Source organism: Mesoplodon bidens (genome assembly GCF_964165515.1).
Source record: "Mesoplodon bidens genome assembly, chromosome: 8".
Taxonomy (NCBI): Eukaryota; Metazoa; Chordata; class Mammalia; order Artiodactyla; family Ziphiidae; genus Mesoplodon; species Mesoplodon bidens.
The window spans coordinates 44,905,270-44,929,204 of record NC_138165.1 but is presented as its reverse complement, the minus strand read 5'-3'; the positions used below and the strand labels follow the sequence as shown (position 1 = coordinate 44,929,204).

The window sequence follows — 23,935 nt, the reverse complement described above, 5'->3', positions numbered from 1 at the left end:
TAAACAAAAGAAGGATCCTACCTCATCTATATAAACAGGCTCAGGCTCTGATTTCTTAATTTCCTCCTCCTCATCATCAATTACATTCAACTTGTCCGCAGCTGCTATGGAAACAAAGTAAACTTTACGTTCCTTAGTATTTACTTTGGTATTTTAGTCATTAATTTATAAGTAGCCTGTGAATATCCATAAGAAAATAGAAACCCTTTAAATAATCATCACATTTCATAATCATATAAATTATTACATATGTTCAGTCATTCATGCCACAACCATTTATTTAGCCCTTACTACATGCCAGGCATTGTTCTAGGCATTGGAAATACACCAGTGAATAAAGCAGACAAGAATCCCTGCCCTGATGGAACTTACATTCTAGAGGAACAAGTAAGCAATATTCATGGGAACTGTCATTACAGGCACTTTCCTGAAAACTGAGTGTTATCACTAGGATGAATATATATATATGAGAGTAGACAGAGTATTATCTAATTAGCTAATTTCAGAGTTAAATCTATGAACTCCTTCTACACTCTTTCCTTGCTATAAAAAATTATTTTCTATATGTACAAAAAAATGGACTTGATTTCAACCTAACTTTGATAACGGTTAAAGCGACACAAAACAAAAACTTTTCCTAGGAAAAAGAAGGCTGAAAAATAACTTACAAACATACATATACAAAAAACTATTTAAATGCTCACTGGAGTACTGCTATAATGTACTATATTTTAATAAAGTAAATTTTAGTAAAAAATATATAATCAAAATTTATATAACCAAAGAACTTTTAAGTCCCAACAGTTATTTCAAATATTTGGCTAACTTTCAAATATGCCCTAAGGAGCAGAGCTCAGCATAACATGAGGACTTACTGAAAACCCCAAATAGTTTTTCCTTTTGAAACTGCAGCTCAAGGCTTCCCTGGTGGCGCAGTGGTTGAGAGTCCGCCTGCCGATGCAGGGGACACGGGTTCGTGCCCCGGTCTGGGAAGATCCCACGTGCCGCGGAGCGGCTGGGCCCGTGGGCCGCTGAGCCTGTGCGTCTGGAGCCTGTGCTCCGCAACGGGAGAGGCCACAACAGTGAGAGGCCCACGTACCGCAAAAAAACAAACAAACAAACAAACAAAAAAACTGCAGCTCAATCTCTCTAGCCTATGCCAAGGGGAAATCACCATAGAATAGGATTCCCTGAGCGTGGTCTATCAAGTTATTAAAACTAGTGTCTCCAATTTTCATACCTACTTAGAGAGTCCGACTAGAGGAATAAAAAGTATAAATAGTGGCAGAGTACTAGTATTCACCTCTCTACACTTCATTTTAATTGAATGCATCACCCTACCCATACAAAGATGATGTTACACACAGTGCAGAGAGCTTTCAATTTAAGTTCTTTCTCTAGAACTATAAGCATTAGAAGCAGTACGTCCAGAGTGAGTCAGTTAGTACAAGTACATTCTAATGGCAGACTGGCTGACTTTAGTATCCTGGCTGTCACCTACTAGCCACATAACCTCAGCATCAGTTTCCTTATCTGTAAAATGAGGTAACAAAAGTACCTATCTCACAGACTTATGAACATTAAACGAAATAGTGCAAGCAAAAGATCTGGCTTAACACCTGACAAATTAGTGCTTAAACACCACTGGGCAATTCTATTTTTGATCCTCACCATCATTAGTGTTAGCATCAGCTATTCTTTACACTCAGCTCCCCCCAACTCCCTGCCTGCCTAACAAATGGAAGCTTTCTCTGTATGACTGGCAGCAGCTGAGGGGAACGGTCTATGGCTGCAAAATTGAGGGAAGTTCAGAAGATCTGAACTAGGGACCTATTGCCTTGATTACATGACTTTGTTATTGTTCTGAGTTCGCTAGGATCAAATCAAGGCGAGGAAAATTCTAAAACGTAGGCGTACTCCTAACCCCTGTAATCACACTCAGCACTTGTCAACCAGTTCTCCCAACCACCACCACACCCCTGGCCTGCTTTAATACTGTGCTTCAGTGATGAATAAAACAAATATTTTTTTGTACTGAACAAACACATACTGCCTCTTAAACCATAATTACATTGATTTAAATATTTACATGGTCAAGCACGGCTTACTTTATGCCTTAAATGTACCTCTGTACATTAGCTCTCAAAGGATTTAAAATATAATGATAAGGAAATAACTCTTGGAATTGACCTGGGATAAGTTAACGCCTTATTTTGGTAAGCAGTAGGTTAAACTGTATTGCTTATAAATAAATGATTTAAAACAAGAGTTAAATGCCAATCTACTTTATATTTCAAACTGAACCACAAAATTCAAGTTAATAAAAACTTCAATAGATTTAACCTTCCCTCAGACTTAACTTACCTGCCTCAGGTTCTATGTTTAAATTAGTTGTTACAAAATTAGATGGGAAGAGTCCTATTCCTCTGTGATTTTCTCCTTTCCACCAATTGGCATCACTGAAAATTCAGTATAAAAATGTCACTTGTTACTCTACATTTCAGTACACTAATGTCAAGAGTAATTAAGATAAAAATTAAATTTAGCCTACTTTGAAAATACCAGCTCAAATCCCACTATATTTAAATGTAGTTCTTCTTAAACTTAATAGGAACTATAAAAAAGCACAAATAAAATAAACATCCATACTCCCATACTTAAATTTAGAACCAATCAGCAATTGGTCACATTTGATTCTGGGCCTTAAAAAAACCAAACACTATAAATAACACTGAAGTTTCCTTTATCAACATCCCCAAGTCCCAAACTCACATCTATCCTTCATACCACCACTATCAAGTTGGTATGTCACCTTCCTTCAAGTGTATTTTTTATTCTTTTACTATATCTATAAACTCTATAGATATATCTATATAATAAACTCTATAGATATAAATATCTATATAGTAAACTCTATAGATATAAATATCTATATATCTATAGATATCTATATACCTATAGATATCTATAGCCAGCTCTACAGATATAAATACTAGTCATTGTAGATCTTTTAAATTTTATGTCAATACTTTCAGCTCTTGCTTATTCCTTTTAAAGATCCATCACACAAACATGGAATATTTGATTTATCCATCCCCATACAGGCGGACATTTAGGTTATTTCCAGTCTTTCACCCTTATGAAGATTGGGGCAATAATCATTCTAGATTTTAGGGCACACATGCAACAATTCTCTAGCTTATTCACAGACATGGACTTGCAGGGCCACAGAACACGTTACTAGTATTGCCAAATGTTCCCTAAAGTGGTTGTGGCAATCCACCATCCTCCTTTCCCTCAGCAGTGTGTGAGAATGTCATTTCTGCTCACACGTGTTAACTGTCCAATCAACACATGATGTCACATAGCAGAAATCATCTCTCACTGCTGTGCTCATCTGCGCTTCTGAGCATCCAATATGCCTCTTCTGTAAACTGCTCGTTCATACCTTCTGTCCACTTTTCGTTTTCCACTGGGTCATTTGTCTCTTTTCATGGATATGTAGGAGTTCTGTATATATTCTGAATAGCATTTGTCTGTCTGCATTATGCAAATACCTTCTCACAAACTGTCACTGTCCTTTAACATATGCTTACAGTTTTCTTTTATTGCATGTTGTTTTGTTTCTATAATCAAATTTAGCAACCTTTTATGGTTTACACTTTTTATTTTTTTTTTATTTTTTAAGATATTTATTTATTTATCTGGTTGTGCTGGGTCTTAGTTGCAGCAGGCGGGCTCCTTAGTTGCGACACATGGGCTCCTCAGTTGCGGCAGGTGGGCTCCTTAGTTGTGGCAGGTGGGCTCCTTAGTTGTGGCATGTGAACTCTTAGTTGCGGCATGCATGTGGTACCTAGTTCCCTGAACAGGGATCAAATCCCTGCATCGGGACCATGAAGTCTTATCCACTGCACCACCAGGGAAGTCCCTACACTTTTTTAAAAAAGAAATCTTTCTCTATCCTTGAACTCCTATTCTCCTATATACTTGTTTAATAGTTTCAGGTTTTCCTTTATATCCCTCTCCCACGTTTAAGTCTTTAATTTATTTGGAATGAAATTTTATGTACTGTGTGAAGCTGAATCAAATTTTATTTATACTACATAAAAAACCATTCATCCCAGCAAAATTTACTTAATAGTATACCGATTTTTCTACTGATTTATGATAGTCTATCTTTCAAACAGCAAGCTGCTATCTGTTCATGAGCCTATTTTTGGATCCCATCCTGCTGCAACAGTCTATGTATTTATTTACTACAGCTTGTTAATATGCCTTGATACTTGGCAGGGAAAGTACCTTCTCTATGTTACTGTAGACCTTCACATTTCCATATTAATGTTAAAATTAAAATGTTTTCAAGTTCTCTAAAAAAAGTCTTATTGGGCTTTTAATTGGAAATGCACTGTTTATGCATTAACATTGGAAAAATTAAATCTTTACAATATTAAGGTTTCTTCACCATAAACATGGTATCTCTCTCCATTTATATTTACATAAATATATTACATATATTTATATTCCTTTGTATCTTTCAAAGAATTTTATAATTTTTTCCATAAAGTCCTTATGTACCTTTGTTAGGTTTATTTATACCTTGATCATTTATAATTTTTGTGACTATAGAGAATGATATTTTTTTCTACCAAATTTTCTAAATAGTTGTGATTAAAGCATACCACTGATTTTTGTATACTGAGCTTATATCCAACAACCTGATGAACTTTTATCAGTTTTAACAGTCTGATCATTGATTCTCCTGGACCTTGTAAATGGACAGCCATAGAATCTGGAAATGATAACGTTACCTCTTACAGCATTCACAATCTGCATCCCACCTAATTACCTCTAACTTTAATTCCCTTACTTTATTCTAGGTTTCATGAAGAAAGAACTGTACCCTAGTTCACTTTTTTATTATAAACACAGCTTATTTACATAACATTTTCTCAATAAATATTTACTGTAGCAAAGTAAAACGATTTTGTATATCTACCCATTTAAAAATATACTAATGTATCCTTACTAAGTTATTTATAATGGATACCAAATACATTTGCAATCTCTCTTCATAGCAACAAGCTATTAGGTCTCACTCCTGCTAAATTTCATCAACTTTTAAAAGCAAAGTAAAATAGACTTAGGCCCAATACAGACAGATCTATTCTTTATTACAACTTTAAGTGATAGAGAAATTGCGAGGGAGAGGAAGTAGCAGATTAAGAATTGCAGAGGAGCTGAGAATAGTTTTTGGTTGCACTGATCAAAGGTAATATAGCTATACATCTCTTCCTAAAGTTTTTTTTTTGCCAGTAATTTTAGTATATACAACTCCTAACATAAATGCATTCAGATGACTGAATATTTCTGTTTCCCAACTGTAATAAACAATATTATTTAATACATTTTTAATCCAAGATCTAAAGAATATTTTATTACCAAATTTAACAAAAGAATAAGAAACTCACACTACCCAGTCTAATTTGAGAAAAAAATAACTAAGGTAGAAAAGGTTCTAGTATGATTTAAATACACCAAAGTCAAAAGCTGAATATCCAGCATTCTAAATTAAGGGTATTATACTTAATAACTTCAAAATATTCCAGAAATACTTAAAACATACCTGTCATCCAAAACAATAATAATTTCACCATGTTTAAAGGTGAGTTCATTGTCCTCAACAGCTTCAAAATCATATAAAGCTCTCACTTTCCTTGCAACTTTATTATTTGACTGAATTTCTGCAGATGGATATAAGGATTTTGTTTCTGTGTGCTGCTGCTTCTGCTCTTGCAATGATAATTCAATAGCTAGTTTGAAAAGTTAAAATGCAAAAAACAAGACAGAATTAATTCTTATTTTTTAAAACTTTAATAAGGAATATTATATAATGTGCTATTTAATAAGAATAAATCAAGTGAATACTTTATTTGTCCAGTTGAAGGCTAAACAATTAGCTTTTGTGGGGGCAGGAAGGGGGAGGGGACAGGGCAGAGAACCATGACATTTTTTAAAATAAGTTTTTGCTCACTCCTTATTATCACAGTCTGTCATATACAGCAGCTATTATTTTTACAGCAAACAGATTGTGACATTATAATATGGGTAGCTTTCCATATAGGACAAGTCATGAACATATTTCTGTGCTTGACTCATAACTTTGGCATTAAAGAAAAGGTGAAATGTAATCTCGTCAAAGGTAGGACATTAAATACATGTTACTGACAACGATTATGAGTTCAATTAATCTTATATCACGTCAATTGTTTCTCTTACTTTTCAGACTCCACTAGTTTTTAGATTAGCAACACTAAATTACACGTGCATGATCCTTTCTTTACCTTTAGCTATATCTTCATCTTCTTTGTTTTTGTTCGATGACGTACCATTCTTGGCAGAAACTGAGACAGTCTGTAATGTATGAGGAAAATGAACACAACTACCTTTTCAAGGAAAACACAAGCTCTATGATTATTCGCTCATGCTAATTACAAAGTTAATTAAGTTCCACTTAAAAGTGAAGGTCTTTGTGATAATTTTAAGTAGTTGTTTTCAAGCACTAAAACAGAACATCAGAATTTTCAAGACAACATTAAAAAATCACAAAGGGCACGAACTGGCTTACATTTTGCACAAATCTTAGTATCTGACACAGAACCTGGCATACAGAAAGTACTTAAATATGAATCTTTCCTGATTGCACTTCCTGATCTCAGTGGTCCAAGGCCTCTCATTCAGTGAGAGGTGCTACACTGCTAGAGGCGCAGGGCTATGCGAGCAGCAGAAGCAAGAAGCCATGAAAATGACTGAAGAGAAGAGGAGGGAGGACGCAGACAAAAGGTGCAGCTCTAGGCATACACTTTAAGCCCCCTTTTACTACTCATTGTGTGTGAATGGTGGTGGCTCTTCAGGCATAGCAGAGGACTAAGGAAGGTCATAGTTAAACTTAAAGGCATGGAAGACAGAGATGTCCAGGATTCTGAACCATCAACCAGTTCTTTAACACAGATTTTTGAGAATGACCTGCAGAAAGGACAGAGCAGGAAAATGCTAGACTTTTATTACTTATCAGGTTTTTATCTCAAAATTCTACCTTGAACCCTTAGGCCTGGTCAGCTATATATAAAGGTTCTTTTTGTGTCTTCAGTCTACAGTCCAAAATTTAAAAAAAATATACAGTACTTCTCTTAGTCTCTTTGCCTAGCCCACATCCTGGAAAACAAGAGGCACTGAGAGCAAAAGCCAAGACACAGTGTTTTTCTCCCACAGACTAAAATAAACAACCTACTCTGTGCCTCATGATCCCTGCTCCCACCCCTGTCCTACTAAAGCTACCCCCTACATCCCCAAATAAATTTCTCATCTTATAGTTCACCCCATCTTATATGTAAACTACACCATTCACTCCAGGCATATTCATTCTTCAACAAACAGGTCTTGAGCTTTCTCAAGTCCATGAACTGGTTCATGTCATTCCTTCCTTGATGACCTCTCTACTCCTCTCTACATATTGAAATACATTCCAGCCTAAAAATTCTACTCTTCACCTTCTTCACCATCCCAATCTGTAGTTAACCTCTCCCTCCTGGCATCTAGATTGTGTACCCCTCATCCACATTTGTCACTTATAATTAGTTATTTTTCACAAGTATATAGTTACCCTCCAAACTGACTATAAATTTCTTGAACATAAGGGCTCTCTCACACATCTATGCCTTTTGCATGACTCTACATTCAGAGTAGCATTAAAAAGATTATTTATGGATGATTCACTTCTCAAAGTTCTCATTTGTAGAAGTAATTCACTTGACAATTACAATGTCTACTCAATATAAGGCACTACGCTAGATAGACTCATGTAGAGTGCAGGTGAGCAATGATGACTAAGATAAACTTTGCCAGCTTTTACCCAAGGTATATACCTTCAAAATACTATAGGATCAGCCATGAGTGTGAATGATCTCTTACCTGAGAACCTGCTGAAGGAAAAGTAATTCCTTCTTCTTTCATAGATTTAATAGTTGCAGATATCAGACTAAACTGAGGGTCCTTCTGAAATTCTTCTGACCACTCCACCATTAAAGATTTCAGTTTTTCACATACTTTAGGATGAGCCTTTTAAAGAAAAGGCAAAGAAAAAAATTGTTAAAATAAGTACTTGAATTATTTAACAAAGAGAATTACCACCAAAATTCTCTAATTTTATGAACATCAACAAAAGTCTAGCAATCCTTAGCTTAAATGAGCACTTGATAAATGCTTATTTACATTTTATAGTTGTTTCTTAGAAAATTACCCTTTTTGAACATCAAGGTTTATGTCTTATACAATGACAATGAATCTTATATTCAGAGGTTATTTCTTTTATGTTTTCTTAATATTCTCAATATTAGACTAAGCTTTTTATATCAACTAAACTAAAATTCTGATATTTTTGCCACTAATAGCATGAGAATAGTGCTTCAGAGCTTCTAACAGAAATAAATTAATAACAACCCCATCAAGAAGACCCTCTCCACCCTGCTCTAAAATAAAGGGCCCCTTTGCTCACCATCTCTAATGGGAATCAGGACAGAATGGTGGTTAGTTTGGACTCCGAAGTCACAGAAACCTGCATCTGAACATCAACTATGCCACTTAGTAGCTGCATAACCTTAGACAAGTTACTTAACTTCTCTTAAGTCTGTTTCTGCATCTATAAAATAGGAATGATATGGGAATCTAACTTCTAAGGGTTGTTAAGAGCTTTAAACAAGGTAGCATACATAAAATGCTCAAAGCAGTGACTGCTAACCCTCAATAAAGATCAGCTATTATCACTAATATATATGCTCTGGGGAGGAAAACAGTTTTTGGTGCTACAAATGCAAATAACAAATTTTAGAACAGAAACTTTCTTCATTTCAAATCTATTTAAAATGATTCCCCTTACTATACAACTCTATTAATGCTTTATATAGTTAAAATAATACAGCATATGTATTTTTTAATGACTTAAATTTCTTCTCTTTTTAAAATTTACCTTATTTTTTATCACAGCACGTACTTCTGTTGCAAAATCACGGGAACATACTTCTAAATGAAATATCTTTCCACAGTTTGCCACACAAGCCCCAAGAAGCTATTAATTAAAATAAAAATCAATATACAAATGTTGAGATATTATCTTACTTAACTGAAATAAATACACATTTAAAATTTGGGTCAAATAATAACATGACTTTCACTTACAGTTAATGCCTGCAGAGCAACATGAGGAACCTTATGATTTACCCTTTTCATTATGGCTTTTAGGCAATCTTTTGCTCTAAAAAAATGAAGAAGGTTAAGTGTTCAGAATTTCAATTCAAACATTTACTTTTAAATTTAAAGTTATTTGGTAGCAGAATACCTTATATATACACCTGCAAATGTCACTTCATTAAAGGACTAAATCTATAAAATGATCTTACACATTGCTCATAGACCGCAGAACTTAAAAAAAAAAAAGAAAAAGAAAACTTGTTGCAAAGGTTGTACATTCCAAAATCAAAAATGAAAAGCCACATCATTTCAAAAAAGGTCAGTCAACACAAGAGAACAATATCATATAAATTACCTTTTCATTTCTTCAAGACAGACTGAGCTTTCACACAGCAAATTCTTATCTTGTGGGAAAAAAAACTAGCAAGATACATAGTCTCAAAAGATTTAAGTATAAACATGCATGAATGCACTTTGAAAAGCTGTAATGTTAAAACAAATGCTTTCATCAGTCTTCTAAACTTCTAACATATAATCAGTTCAGCTTGACTGCCCCATTCCACCCCCAAAGCACCATTATTTATATTCATTTTTTCATTATGATTTATTGCATTTACCTATTCATTATTGAAAGGTCTTTTTAGTATATATGTATTATGTTATTATATTTATCTACTTCATTATTAAACATGTCTAAGTCACAGGGGAATTCTCTAAATAATTAAGTCTATTCATTGTTAACGTGTGTCCCTACTGTAACAGGCTTTAATTATGCATTTTAATATTTCAAGTTTTTGGTCAATTCTTTTCATTTGTTCTTTCAGGATGAGGTTAACCACATAAATCCAGCCACCAGCATGTCTTTACTTTTATCCCCCAAAAGGAAATAGTAAAAATCCCATTTTCCTTCCAAAGTTACATCAGGATAAGAGACACAGGTTATTAAGCTCCTAGACATTCAGTGGGCATGAGTGGGCATCTTACCCATTAGGAGTGCTTCCAACTTTGTCACATATGTCCATGATAAGACTCCAATCTTCTGTAGTGTTGTACTCATTTGTGGCCTTTTCTATAAGAGATAAGCACACACAAAAATAAGGATGTCTTGCATAACAATAAATACCAAGAAAGACATAAAAGCAGCAAGAGAAAAGCAACCAGTTACACACAAGGGAACTCCTGTAAGACCACACACAAGGGAACTCCTGTAAGACCATCAGCTGACTTTTTGGCAGAAACTCTACAGGCCAGAAGAACATGACACAATATGCTTAAAGTGATTAAAGGAAAAAACCTACAAACAAGAATACTCTAGCCAGCAAAGATATCACTCAGATTTGAAGGAGAGATGAGTTTCACAAACGAACAAAAGCTAAGGGTTCAGCACCACTAAGCTGGCTTTACAAGAAATGTTAAAGAGACTTCTCTAAGCAGAAAAGACCACAACTAGAAATATGAAAATTATGAAAGGAAAAATCTCACTGGTAAAAGCAAATATACAGTAAAGGTAGTACATTAACTACTTACAAAACTGGTAGGAAGGTTAAAAGACAAAAATAGTAAATTCATCTACAACCACAAGAGTAATTAAGGGATACAAAAAATGAAAAAAATTTAAATATGACATAAAAAATTAAAAGTGTGTGTAGGGAAACGTAAGGTGGTTAGAATGTTTTTGAACGTAAGGTCATCAAGTTGGGACTTCCTTGGTGGCACAGTGGTTAAGAATCCACCTGCCAATGAAAGGGACATGGGTTCAAGCCCTGGTCCTGGAAGATCCCACATGCCGCAGAGCAACTAAGCCCGTGTGCCACAACTACTGAAGCCCACATGCCTAGAGCCCGTGCTCTGCAACAAGAGAAGCCAAAGCGATGAGAAGCCTGTGCACCGCGACAAAGAGTAGCCCCCTCTTGCCTCAACTAGAGAAAGCCTGTGCACAGCAATGAAGACCTAATGCAGCCAAATATGTAAATAAAATAAGTCAATAAAAAAAGAAGTCATCAAGTCAAAAAATATACATATGATTATATATATATGTATATGTCTTGATATATATCTATATGTTGATATTTATAAACTTCATGCTAACCACAAATCAAAAAGGACTTCCCTGGTGGCGCAGTGGTTAAGAATCTGCCTGCCAATGCAGGGGACATGGGTTTGAGCCCTGGTCCAGGAAGATCCCACATGCTGCAGAGCAACTAAACCCGTGCACCACAACTACTGAGCCTGCGCTCTAGAGCCTGCGAGCCACAACTACTGAGCCTGCGTGCCACAACTACTGAAGCCCATGCACCTAGAGTCTGTACTCCACAAAAAGAGAAGGCACCACAATGAGAAGCCTGCGCACCACAATGAAGGATAGCTCCCACTCACTGCAACTAGAGAAAGCCTGTGCGCAGCAATGTAGACCCAACACAGCCAAAAATAAATAAATAGATTTACTAAAAAAAACCACCCCGGGGCTTCCCTGGTGGCGCAGTGGTTGAGAGTCCGCCTGCCAATGCAGGACACATGGGTTCAAGCCCTGGTCTGGGAAGATCCCACGTGCCACGGAGCAGCTGGCCCCGTGAGCCACAATTACTGAGCCTGCGTGTCTGAAGCCTGTGCTCCACAACAAGAGAGGCCGCAATAGTGAGAGGCCCGCACACCGTGATGAGGAGTGGCCCCCACTTGCCACAACTAGAGAAAGCCCTCACACAGAAATGAAGACCCAACACAGCCATAAATAAATAAATAAATAAATAAAAATAAAAATAAAAATAAACCAAAACCTAAAATAGATACACATACAAAAAAGAGAAAAGAATCCAAATGTAACACTAAAGATGGTCATCAGATCACAAGAGATCAAAGGAAAAAGGAACAAAAAAGAACTACAATAACCAGAAACAATTCACAAAATGGCAGTAAGTACAAACCTATCAATAATTACTTTAAATGTAAATGGACTAAATGCTCCAATCAAAAGACATAGGGTGGCAGAATAAATAAAAAAACAAGACTCGTATATACATGCTGCATACAAGCAACTCACTTTAGATCAAAAGATACATACCAACTGAAAGTGAGCAGATGGAAAAAGGTATGTGTTCCATACAAATGGAAACAAAAAGAAAGCTGGGGTAGCAATAAGTATATCAGATAAAACAGACTTTAAAACAGACTGTAACAAGAGACAAAGATGGAGATTACATAATGATAGAGGGATCTCTCCAACAGAAGATACAACAATTCTAAATTATGCACACAACATTCAAGCACCTAAATACATAAAGCAAATATTGACAAACATAAATGGAAATATTGACAGTAATATAATAACAGTAAGGGACTTTATCACCCCATTTACATCAATGGACAGATCATCCAGACAGAAAATCAATAAGGGAACACTGGCCTAAATGACACAATAGAGCAGATGGAACAAACATACATAGAACATTTCATCCAAAAACAGCAGAATACACATTCTTTTCAAGTGCACACGGAACATTCTCCAGGAGAGATCATATGCTAGGTCACAGAACAACTCTCAATAAACTTAAGAATGAAATCATACCAAGCTTCTTTCTCTGACAACAGTGGTATGAGACTAGAAATCAACTACAAGAAAAAACTGCAAAGAACACGAACACATGGAGGCTAAACAATATGTTACTAAATAACCATGAGCCACTGAAAAAAAATCAAAGAAAAAATAAAAAAGTACCTGGAGACAAATGAAACTAGAAACATAATGATCCAAAATCTCTGGGACAGAGCAAAAGCCGTTCTAAGAGGGAAGTTTAGAGCAACAGAAGTCAGGCTGAGGAAACAAGAAAACTCTCAAATAAACAACCTAAACTTACACCTAAAGGAACTAGAAAAAGAAAAACCAACAAAACGCAAAGGTTAAGAGAAGAAAGAAAATAAAGACCAGAGCAGAAATAAATGAAAGAGAGACTAAAAAAAAATAGAAAAGATCAATGAAACTCAGAGCTAGTTCTTTGAAAAGATGAATAAAATTGATAAAACTTTAGACAGACTCAACAAGAAAAAAAGACAGGGCCCAAATAAATAAAATCAAACATAAAAGAGAAGTTATGACTGACAATGCAAAAATACAAAGGGTCATAAGAAATTACTATGAACAACTGTATGCCTGTAAAAGGGGCAACCTAGGAAAAATGGATAAATTCCTAGAATGTGCAATCTCCCAGGACTGAATCAGGAAGAAAAAGAAAACATGAACAGACCAATTACCAGTAATAAAACTGAATCAGTAATTCAAACAAACAAACAAAAACACCCTCCAAGAAACCAAAGTACCAAAGTCCAGGACCAGAGGGCTTCACAGGTGAATCTATCAAATATTTAATGAAGAGTTAATATCTACTCTTCTCAAACTATTTCAAAAAACGGAAGAGGAACGAATGCTTCCAAACTCATTCTACCAGGCCAGCATCATCCTGATATCAACACCAGACAAAGAAATCACACAAAAAGAGAAAATTATAGGCCAATATCACTGATAAGTATAGATGTAAAAATCCTCAAAAACATATTAGCAAACCAAATTCCACAATACAGTAAAAGGATCACACACACAATCAAGTGGGATTTATCCCAGTGATGCAAGGATGGTTCAACATCCACAAATCAATCAATGCGATACACCACATTAACAAAGTGAAGAATAAAAATCATATGAGCATCTTAATAGAAACAGCTTTTGACAAAATTCAAAATCCACTTGTGATAAAAACACTCAATAAAGTGGGTAGAGAGGAAACATTACCTCAAAGTAATAAAGACCATATATGAAAAACCCAGAGCCAACCTCATACTCAATGGTGAAAAGCTGGAAGTATTTCTCCTAAGATCAGAAACAAGACAAGGATGCCCACTCTTGCCACTTTTATTCAGCAGAGTATTGGAAGTCCTACCCACAGCAACCAGACAAAAAAAAGAAATAAGGGAAATCCAAATTAGAAAGGAAGAAATAGGGCTTCCCTGGTGGCGCAGTGGTTGAGAGTGCCTGCCGATGCAGGGGACACGGGTTTGTGCCCCGGTCCAGGAGGATCCCACATGCCGCAGAGCGGCCGGGCCCGTGAGCCATGGTCGCTGGGCCTGCGCGTCCGGAGCCTGTGCTCTGCAACAGGAGAGGCCACAACAGTGAGAGGCCCGCGTACCGCAAAAAAAAAAAAAAAAGGAAGAAATAAAACTGTCACTGTTTGCAAATGATATACTATATGTTGCTTTTCTATACATTAACAACAAACTATCAGGAAGGAAAATTAAGAAAATAATCCCACTTACAATTGCATTAAGAAGAATACAATTCCTAGGAATAAATCTGACCAATGAGGTAAAAGACCCATAGTTAGAAAACTACAAGACACTGAAGAAAGAAGTTGAAAACAACAATGTCCTGTGTTCTTGGATTGGAAGAATTAATATTGTTAAAATGACCATACTACCCAAGGCAATTTACAGATTCAATGCAATCCTTATCAAAATACCAATGGCATTTTTCACAGAACTAAAGCAAATAATTCTAAAATTTGTACATAACTACAAAAACCCCAAATAGCCAAAATAACCTTGAGAAAGAAGAGCAAATCTGGAAATATGACACTAGCTGATTTCAAAGTGCTAAAAAGCTACAGTAATCAAAACAGTATGGTCCTGACATAAAATAGACACATGGATCAATGGAATAGAATAAAGAGCCAAGAAATGAACAACACAATTATATGATCAATGAATCCATGACAAAGGAGGCAAGAATATATAATGGGGAAATAAATTCTTCAATAAATGGTGTTGGGAAAACTGGAGAGCTACATGCAAAAGAATCAAACTGGACTACTTTCTCACACCATATACAAAAATAAAGCCAAAATGGATTAAAGACCTAAATGTTAAGACTTAAAACCATAAAACTCCTAGAAGAAAGCACAGGCAGTATGCTCTCTGATATCAGTCTTAGTAGTTTTCTTTGGATATGTCTCTTCAGGCAAGGGAAACAAAAGCTAAAATAAACAAATGGGACTACATCAAATTTAAAAATATTTGGAACAGTGACAGAAACTATCAACAAAACAAAAAGGCCACCTACTGAATGGGAGAAGATATTTGCAAATGATATATCTGATAAGGGATATCCAAAATACACCAAGAACTCATACAACTCAACATCAAAAAAAGCCATCAACCCAATTTAAAAAATGAGCAGAGGAGGGGCTTCCCTGGTGGCGCAGTAGTTGAGAGTCCGCCTGCCGATGAAGGGGGCGCGGGTTCGTGCCCGGTCGGGGAGGATCCCACATGCCGCAGAGCGGCTGGGCCCGTGCGCCATGGCAGCTGAGCCTGCGCGTCCGGAGTCTGTGCTCCGCAGCGGGAGAGGCCACAACAGTGAGAGGCCCGCGTACCGCAAAAAAAAAAAAAAAAAAAAAAATTAAAATTAAAATGTAAATTTTTAAAAAGCGTGGTCAAACTATAATAATTTAATTATTTAGCATGTTTACTCTAACTTTTACAATTTCAATATCAAGAGAGACAATACAATATTTTTCTACTAGTATAGAGAAGTGGGGATATAAAAACTAGCACTTTAGAAACATTTTCTTTATGCCTTTTCCTCTTTTAATAAATATATCCTATAATTTCAAATACAGACAAACCTGGGTACTATATACATATAAGGGTACTATTATCACTATGATAAGCTGGAAGGATGGTAGGAATATAGAGTAGTTCCTTTTTTAAAGGCAAGGAATAGTAAAAGAAACCAAAAAAATAAACAGGCTTATTAGCAAACAGCTATACTTTGCAAGTAGGAAAGAAAAATACAGAATCCAGTTGACCTCAATTAAACGCTGTTAACAAACTTTTAAAAATCATGCAAATTGCCTAACACAATTTAATGATAAAAGGCAATTATTCTGACATATGTGATGAAATGACAAGTCAGAGACTTTAGAAAAGTAATATATTTTTGCCTACCATAAGTTCTAGACTCAAGCACCAAGCTCTGTAGGCGGAAACATATCTACTCAAGCCCAGCTTCTTCCCTTGTACAAAGATGACTAACTCTTCTACAGGGAAAGTCAGACCAGGCTATATTTTTCAGAGGTTTAAAATGCTTAACTATTTCTTAATTACATATCTAATAATTCCAGTGAATTCAAAAGTACAGACAAGAAAAAAAAGAAAGCAAAAATCTTCCAGTTCTACAAACCTCTTGGAAAACTATGATGCATATTTTCCCAGACTTCTTCCTATATATGTATATGGAAAAATAATAAAAATATGTGTAAAACTAAATAAAATAGGCTTATAAGTATAAGGTGTCCAAAGAGAGAACCCAAAAACTGATAACCACTTCCCTGCCAAATGAACAAGTTGAGAAACAAAACAAAGAATAAAATATCACTGTCATTACTAATAGAAGTTTTGGGTGTGCTGGACAAATGGGCTTGCTAATAGCCCCAGAGGTGTACGTGTTAGCACTAGACAGAAAAAGAGCTCTCCCTCAGGGCTGAACCCCTGCACAACTTATTCCATTAAGAAATCACTCAATGGCTGTGGAAAGACTAGCTAGTTGCTATGCTGACCAAGGGCATCAGTAGGGCCAGTTACTCCCTAATTTACCAATCAGATAAGATACTGTGATCATACTAAATGTATCATTTCCTAACCTGCATTTCCACTTATAATAAACATCTCTCCATGTTCACAAATATATGTCTATACTAACATTTTTAATAGCTGCATGATGCACCACTGTATACAGTGTGGCCACAAAGTGCCTATACAAGCTAGTAAGAAGTCATCAGCAAACTATCATTTTAAATACATCAAGTACTCAGCCTCTCTTCTTTGATACACTTACTGTTACCATTCATATTGATGTCCCACATAGAATAAATACAATAATTAGAAGAGGTCAGGGGCTTCCCTCGTGGCGCAGTGGTTGAGAGTCCGCCTGCTGATGCAGGGGACACGGGTTCGTGCCCCAGTCCAGAAAGATCCCACATGCGGCAGAGCGGCTGGGCCCGTGAGCCATGGCCGGTAAGCCTGTGCATCTGGAGCCTGTGCTCCGCAATGGGAGAGGCCACAACAGTGAGAGGCCCGCGTACCGCAAAAAAAAAAAAAAAAAAAAAAGAGGTCAAGACTTCATGCATATGCCTTTCTGTAGATGTGTCATAGCATACACACTTAATCTTATCTACTGTCTGCCTCTGCCACTGTTACTCTTCCTCCACCCAATCCTCAGAAGGAATATAGACTGCATTATGGCAGGAATTTTTCGTTTTGTTTTGTTCACTATTATTATTTCCAATTCATAAAACAGTATTTGGTGCACATAGCACGTGCTGAGTAAATATTTGTCGAATGAATGAATGAATGAATGATGCTCATTGCTCCTTCATATCCTATAACCCTGGTACAATGGCTGTAAAGTGGGAAACAATAGCAGAACTTCTGATTGTATGAACTCTAACAGCCTTTAAGAGGCCCCATGTGCCCCCAGTGAAGTCTGTGCAAACTTCTGGACCAGTTAAGAGCTTCACCGCTGAGCTGACATCAAGGGGCTGCACAGGATCAAGCTTCAATAGCAACACCCTGTGGCAACAAAAGGCAACAGCACTAGGGGGCTTAAGAGGGAGGTTACAGTTCTCTGCTTGTTTACTAAAGAGGAATGACAATACCTCTGGGAATTTCAACAGGCAGACAAGGTAAGTGCGGAAGGGAATGCCTGAGAGGGAGGCAAAGGACTTCTTGTATAGTGATATATAGGTGACTAACTTTTTACCTTGAGTCTGAAGAACAAATCACATATATTACATATGACTTGCCAGCTTCATGCTCAACTCTTCTCTTTGCTTATAACAGATGGGGTTTTGTTTCTGCTGTACAGATTGATCTTTTTTTTTTAATGTCATTTGGCAATGTTATAACTACCTGAGATTAAATATTCACCCATATATTTTTCTGTATATATATTATTTCTCATTTACAGGCAAATCCTTAGTCTTTCTGAAATTTCATTTGGCACATGGAGTGAGGCACGGGTAGAAAAGTATTTTTATAAATTATTTTCAGTAGTTCCAAAATCTAAGAATCTATCCTTTCCTCTCTGATCTGAGAAGCTAACATAATCAATTACCAAATTTTGCCAGTACATATGTGTATGAGTACAAATACACACACTCACACCCACTCATGCCCACCCCCCACATGCAAATGAGTCTGATTTTGGACCATCCAATAACCTACCTATTTCTGCTAGAACTCAACTTTTAATGATTACTTTTTCAATTTTGGCCATGTGATACATAATTAAATGTGAAGCCTTTTCAATACCCCTCAAAACCCTTCCAACAATTTCAAAAATATCTAAACAGGATTTTTTTTACTTGATGTAATTCTTATAGAAAATGGAAAAATCCTGACTTAAATACTCTATCCAGCATAGTTTACTTTCAACAAATATAGGACTCACAATTACTCTTTTCAAAAAGTATAAAATCTAAAGACTTTATGATGGCCTGGCAAAAAGGATTTCATTTTTCAAGTGAACGAAGTAACAGTTAAATTATGTACTTAGGAGTATTTTAAACTCCTGGAAAATTTTTAAATATTATAATTAAGGAACCATTCTTTTATAGCATGTCACTTTGCCCAGTGTTGGGGCCATATCTCACATTATCCTATGTCAAATTCATATAGGGGGAGAGAGTTAAAAGAGCCCTCCTGGGGCCTAAATGCTAAATTTCCAGTGTTTGGTGGGTGTAAGTTATAACATTTCATCACCAGGTTTTGTTTTTTTTTTTTAAATAAATTTATTTTATTTATTTATTTTTGGCTGCGTTGGGTCTTCGTTGCTGTGCGCGGGCTTTCTCTAGTTGTGGCAAGCGGGGGCTACTCTTCAGTGCGGTGTGTGGGCTTCTCATCATCACCAGGTTTTGATTACTGTATATAGAGAGCTTCAAATACACAGTGAAATACTTCAGAAAGATTCTAACAATATCATAAAGAATCAGTCCCTCAATACCTGTAACGAACAAAAGAGTCACCCTCTACAAAGTCCATTATGTTCAACACACAGCATTAAAAAGAATTCAAGTCTACCCATAAAACATTTATTTTTTAAAATAAACGTATTTATTTATATTTTATTTTTGGCTGCATTGGGTATCCCTTGCTGCGCGGGCTTTCTCTAGTTGCAGCGAGCGGGAGCTACTCTTCATTGCAGTGCGCAGGCTCCTCATTGCGGTGGTTTCTCTTGCTGCAGAGCACAGGCTCTAGGCATGTGGGCTTCAGTAGTTGTGGCTCGTGGGCTCTTGAGTGCAGGCTCAGTAGTTGTGGCGCACAGGCTTAGTTGCTCTGTGGCATGTGGGATCTTCCCCGACCAGGGTTTGAACCCATGTCCCCTGCACTGGCAGGCAGATTCTTAACCGCTGCGCAACCAGAGAAGTCCAAGTCTACCCATAAAACTTTTAATAAAATAGGCTTCTTCAGTAATAAAAAATATATATTAACTATGAAAAACAAGAATGCCCAAAAGAGATCTTTAAAGCTTCTCCTACTATGTTTGAAAATAAAAACTCATGACTTCTCTGCTTTCAACCATGGCAGAATATCTGGTACCAGATTTGCTATTCTACCGAAAACAAGGATAAAACTGGCCAAAATATACAAAGCAACTGTGTTCAGGAAATTAATAACAAGCAGTGCACATCTGAGATCTTTGAGGGCAGGGAAATATGAAGTGAGCCTCTCGATGGCCCCAGTGTTCTGCCTGGGAACACTTTCCTGTCCCAACACAAGGAGGACTAGCTCAAATAAAGCAGCTAGGAGACAGAGAGCAGATTTCTGAGCACAGGGATTTAATCGTGGGTCCTCGTTGCTCAAGGGCTGTGCTATACACACCCACACCCACAACCACACGGGGTGAGGCTCTATGAGGTCTAGCACAGATCACCTACTATGAGGCTGAAAGGTTGTGCAATGCAAGGAGTCTTTTAAAGTTCCTGTTACGGACTGAATGCCTGTATCCCCACAAAATTCACACCTTGAAGCTCTAACCCCCAGCATTGCTGTAGTTGGAGACTAGATGCTAAAGAAGTAATTAAGGTTAAATGAGGTCATAAGGTCAAAGTCCTGATCCAAGAGAATTAGTGTCCTCATAGAAGACACACCAGAGAGCTCACTGTCTTTCCTCACATGTACAAAGATGAGGTCACGTGAGGACACAGTGAGAATGCAGCCATCTGCAACCCAAGGGGAGGGCCCTCACCAGACACCAACCCTGCTGGGACCTTGACCTTTGACTTCCAGTTGCCAAAATTGTGAGAAAGCAAATTTCTGTTGCTTGACTACCTAGTCTATGGTATTTTGCTATGGCAGCCCAAGCAGACTAATACTCCACCCAACTAGAGTAGAGAGAACATTTCAGGCTATCAGTTGAAACCCCAAAAGGCTACAATACCTTAGGAGTAAAGGTACCTGAGAATTTAGTACAAAATTGAAATAGGCCTACTTCACAAAGAAAACCAAGCCAGACAAAAACACAAAAGAATCTCCAATAATATAACTACCTGACAGAACAAAATTCAACACTCTTTTAAAGAAAGACAACGTAATCTAGCCTCCTTACAAAGAATAAGGAGTGACCAGCATAATATAAAAAAATCACTAGATGTGCAAAAAAGTGTCCCACAATCAAGATAAAAATAATCAATAAAAAAGACAGCATAATCCAAATGTTAGAATTAGCAAAAAAGTACTTTAAAGCAGGTATTATATATTTTTTAAGAACTTAAAGCAAACGATGGTCATAAGTGAATAGATGATGAGTGCCCAGCAGAAACATAGAAACTATAAAAATAGAATAATATACCCTGAGAAAACCATAATTCAAAAAGAGACATGTACCACAGTGTTCACTGCAGCACTATTTACAACAGACAAGACATGGAACCAACCTAAATGTCCATCAAAAGATGAATGGATAAATAAGATGTGGCACACATATACAGTGGAAAATTACTCAGCCATAAAACGAAACGAAACTGAGTTATCTGTAGTGACATGGATAGACCTAGAGTCTATCATACAGAGTGAAGTAAGTCAGAAAGAGGAAAACAAATACCATATGCTAACGCATATATATGGAATCTAAAAAAAAAAAAAAGGTACTGATGAACCTGCAGGGCAGGAATAAAGACGTAGACATAGAGAATGGACTTGAGGACATGGCGGCGGGGGGGTGGGTAGGAAGCTGGGGCAAAGTGAGAGTAGCATCAACATACATACACTACCGAATGTAAAACAGTTAGCTAGTGGGAAGCAGCAGCATAGCACAGGGAGATCAGCTCGGTGTTTTGTGATGACCTAGAGGGGTGGGATAGGGAGGATGGGAGGGAGGCTCAATAAGGAGGGGATATGGGGACATGTGTATGCATATGGTTGATTCACTTTGGTGTACAACAGAAACTAACACAGCATTGTGAAGCAATTATAGTCCAATAAAGATCTATTTTACAAAACTGGAATACCTAGAACTGAAGATACAACATCTCAACTAAAATATTTCACTAAATGGGCTTAAAACAGATTGAAGATTGCAGAAAGAATCAGTGGAGAAAACCTGCACAAGACTCTTAGATAGCCTCATCCACCAGAGGGCAGACAGCAGAAGAACTACAATCCTGCAGCCTGTGGAACAAAAACCACATTCACAAAAAGACAGACAAGATGAAAGGCAGAGGGCTATGTACCAGATGAAGGAACAAGATAAAACTCCAGGAAAACAACTAAATGGAGTGGAGACAGGAAACCTTCCAGAAAAAGAATTCAGAATAATAACAGTGAAGGTGATCCAGGACCTCGGAAAAAGAATGGAGACAAAGATCGAGAAGATGCAAGAAATGTTTAACAAAGATCTAGAAGAATTAAAGAACAAACAAACAGAAATGAACAACACAATAACTGAAACGAAAAATACACTAGAAGGAAGCAATAGCAGAATAACTGAGGCAGAAGAACGGATAAGTGACCTGGAAGACAGAATGGTGGAATTCACTACTGCGGAACAGAATAAAGAGAAAAGAATGAAAAGAAATAAAGACAGCCTGGGACTGTCTTTATTTATAAAATAAAGAGACCTCTGGGACAACATTAAACGCAACAACATTCGTATTATAGGGGTCCCAGAAGGAGAAGAGAGAGAGAAAGGACCTGAGAAAATATTTGAACAGATTATACTCGAAAGCTTCCCTAACACGGGAAACGAAATAGCCAACCAAGTCCAGGAAGCGCAGAGAGTCCCATACAGGATAAACCGAGGGAGAAACGCCGAGACACATAATAATCAAATTGGCAAAAATTAAAGACAAAGAAAAATTATTGAAAGCAGCAAGGGAAAAATGACAAATAACAAACAAAGGAACTCCCATAAGGTTAAGAGCTGATTTCTCAGCAGAAACTCTACAAGCCAGAAGCGAGTGCCATGATACCCTTAAAGTGATGAAAGGGAAGAATCTACACTAAAGATTACTCTACTCTGCAAGGAACTCATTCAGATTCGATGGAGAAATCAAAAGCTTTACAGACAAGCAAAAGCTAAGAGAATTCAGCACCATCAAACCAGTTCTACAACAAATGCTAAAGAAACTTCTCTAAGTGGGAAACACAAGAGAAAAAAGGAACCTAGAAAAACAAACCCAAAACAACTAAGAAAGTGGTAATAGGAACATACATATCAATAATTACCTTAAACGTGAATGGATTAACTGCTCCAACCAAAAGACACAGGCTTGCTGAATGGACACAAAAATAAGACCCATATATATGTTGTCTACAAGAGACCCACTTCAGACCTAGGGACACATTCAGACTCAAAGTGAGGGGATGGAAAAAGATATTCCATGCAAATGGAAATCAAAAGAAAGCTGGAGTAGCAATACTCATATCAGATAAAATAGACTTTAAAATAATGTTACAAGACAAAGAAGGACATTACATAATAATCAAGGAATCAATTCAAGAAGAAGATATAACAATTATAAATATATATGCATCCAACATAGGAGCACCTCAATACATAAGGCAACTGCTAACAGCTATAAAAGAGGAAATCGACAGTAACACAATAATAGTGGGGAATTTTAACACCTCACTTAACCAATGGACAAATCATCCAAACAGAAAATTAATAAGGAAACACAAGCTTTAAATGACACAATAGACCAGATAGGTTTAATTGATATTTATAGGACATTCCATCCCAAAACAGCAGATTACACTTTCTTCTCAAGTGCACATGGAACATTCTCCAGGATAGATCACATCTTGGGTCACAAATCAAGGCTCAGTAAATTTAAGAAAATTGAAATCATATCAAGCATCTTTTCTGACCACAACACTATGAGATTAGAAATGAATTACAGGGATAAAAACGTAAAAAACACAAACACATGGAGGCTAAACAATACGCTACTAAATAACCAAGAGCTCACTGAAGAAATCAAAGATGAAACCAAAAAATACCGAGAGACACAAGATAATGAAAACATGACGATCCAAAACCTATGGGATGCAGCAAAAGCAGTTCTAACAGGGAAGTTTATAGCTATACAAGCCTACCTCAAGAAACAAGAAAAATCTCAAAAAAACAATCTAACCTTACACCTAAAGGAAC

The 23,935-nt window shown here is 36.7% G+C and overlaps 1 protein-coding gene across 2 annotated transcripts in view; it reads right to left on the bottom strand.

The window, feature by feature from the left end:
• The window catches only part of STAM2 (signal transducing adaptor molecule 2), a 50,032-nt gene that overhangs the window by 12,590 nt on the left and 13,507 nt on the right, over window positions 1-23,935 (bottom strand). The window contains exons 2-9 of one of the 2 annotated variants that reach the window (XM_081243253.1): window positions 10,228-10,312; window positions 9,232-9,307; window positions 9,023-9,121; window positions 7,969-8,115; window positions 6,342-6,411; window positions 5,624-5,810; window positions 2,365-2,459; window positions 22-101 (exon numbers count right to left, since the gene is read on the bottom strand). In XM_081243253.1, the coding sequence (XP_081099379.1) occupies window positions 22-101; window positions 2,365-2,459; window positions 5,624-5,810; window positions 6,342-6,411; window positions 7,969-8,115; window positions 9,023-9,121; window positions 9,232-9,307; window positions 10,228-10,312 (839 nt within the window). Of the gene's footprint in view, window positions 1-21; window positions 105-2,364; window positions 2,460-5,623; window positions 5,811-6,341; window positions 6,412-7,968; window positions 8,116-9,022; window positions 9,122-9,231; window positions 9,308-10,227; window positions 10,313-23,935 lie in introns of both variants that reach the window. The other variant, XM_081243252.1, reaches the window with a different exon arrangement.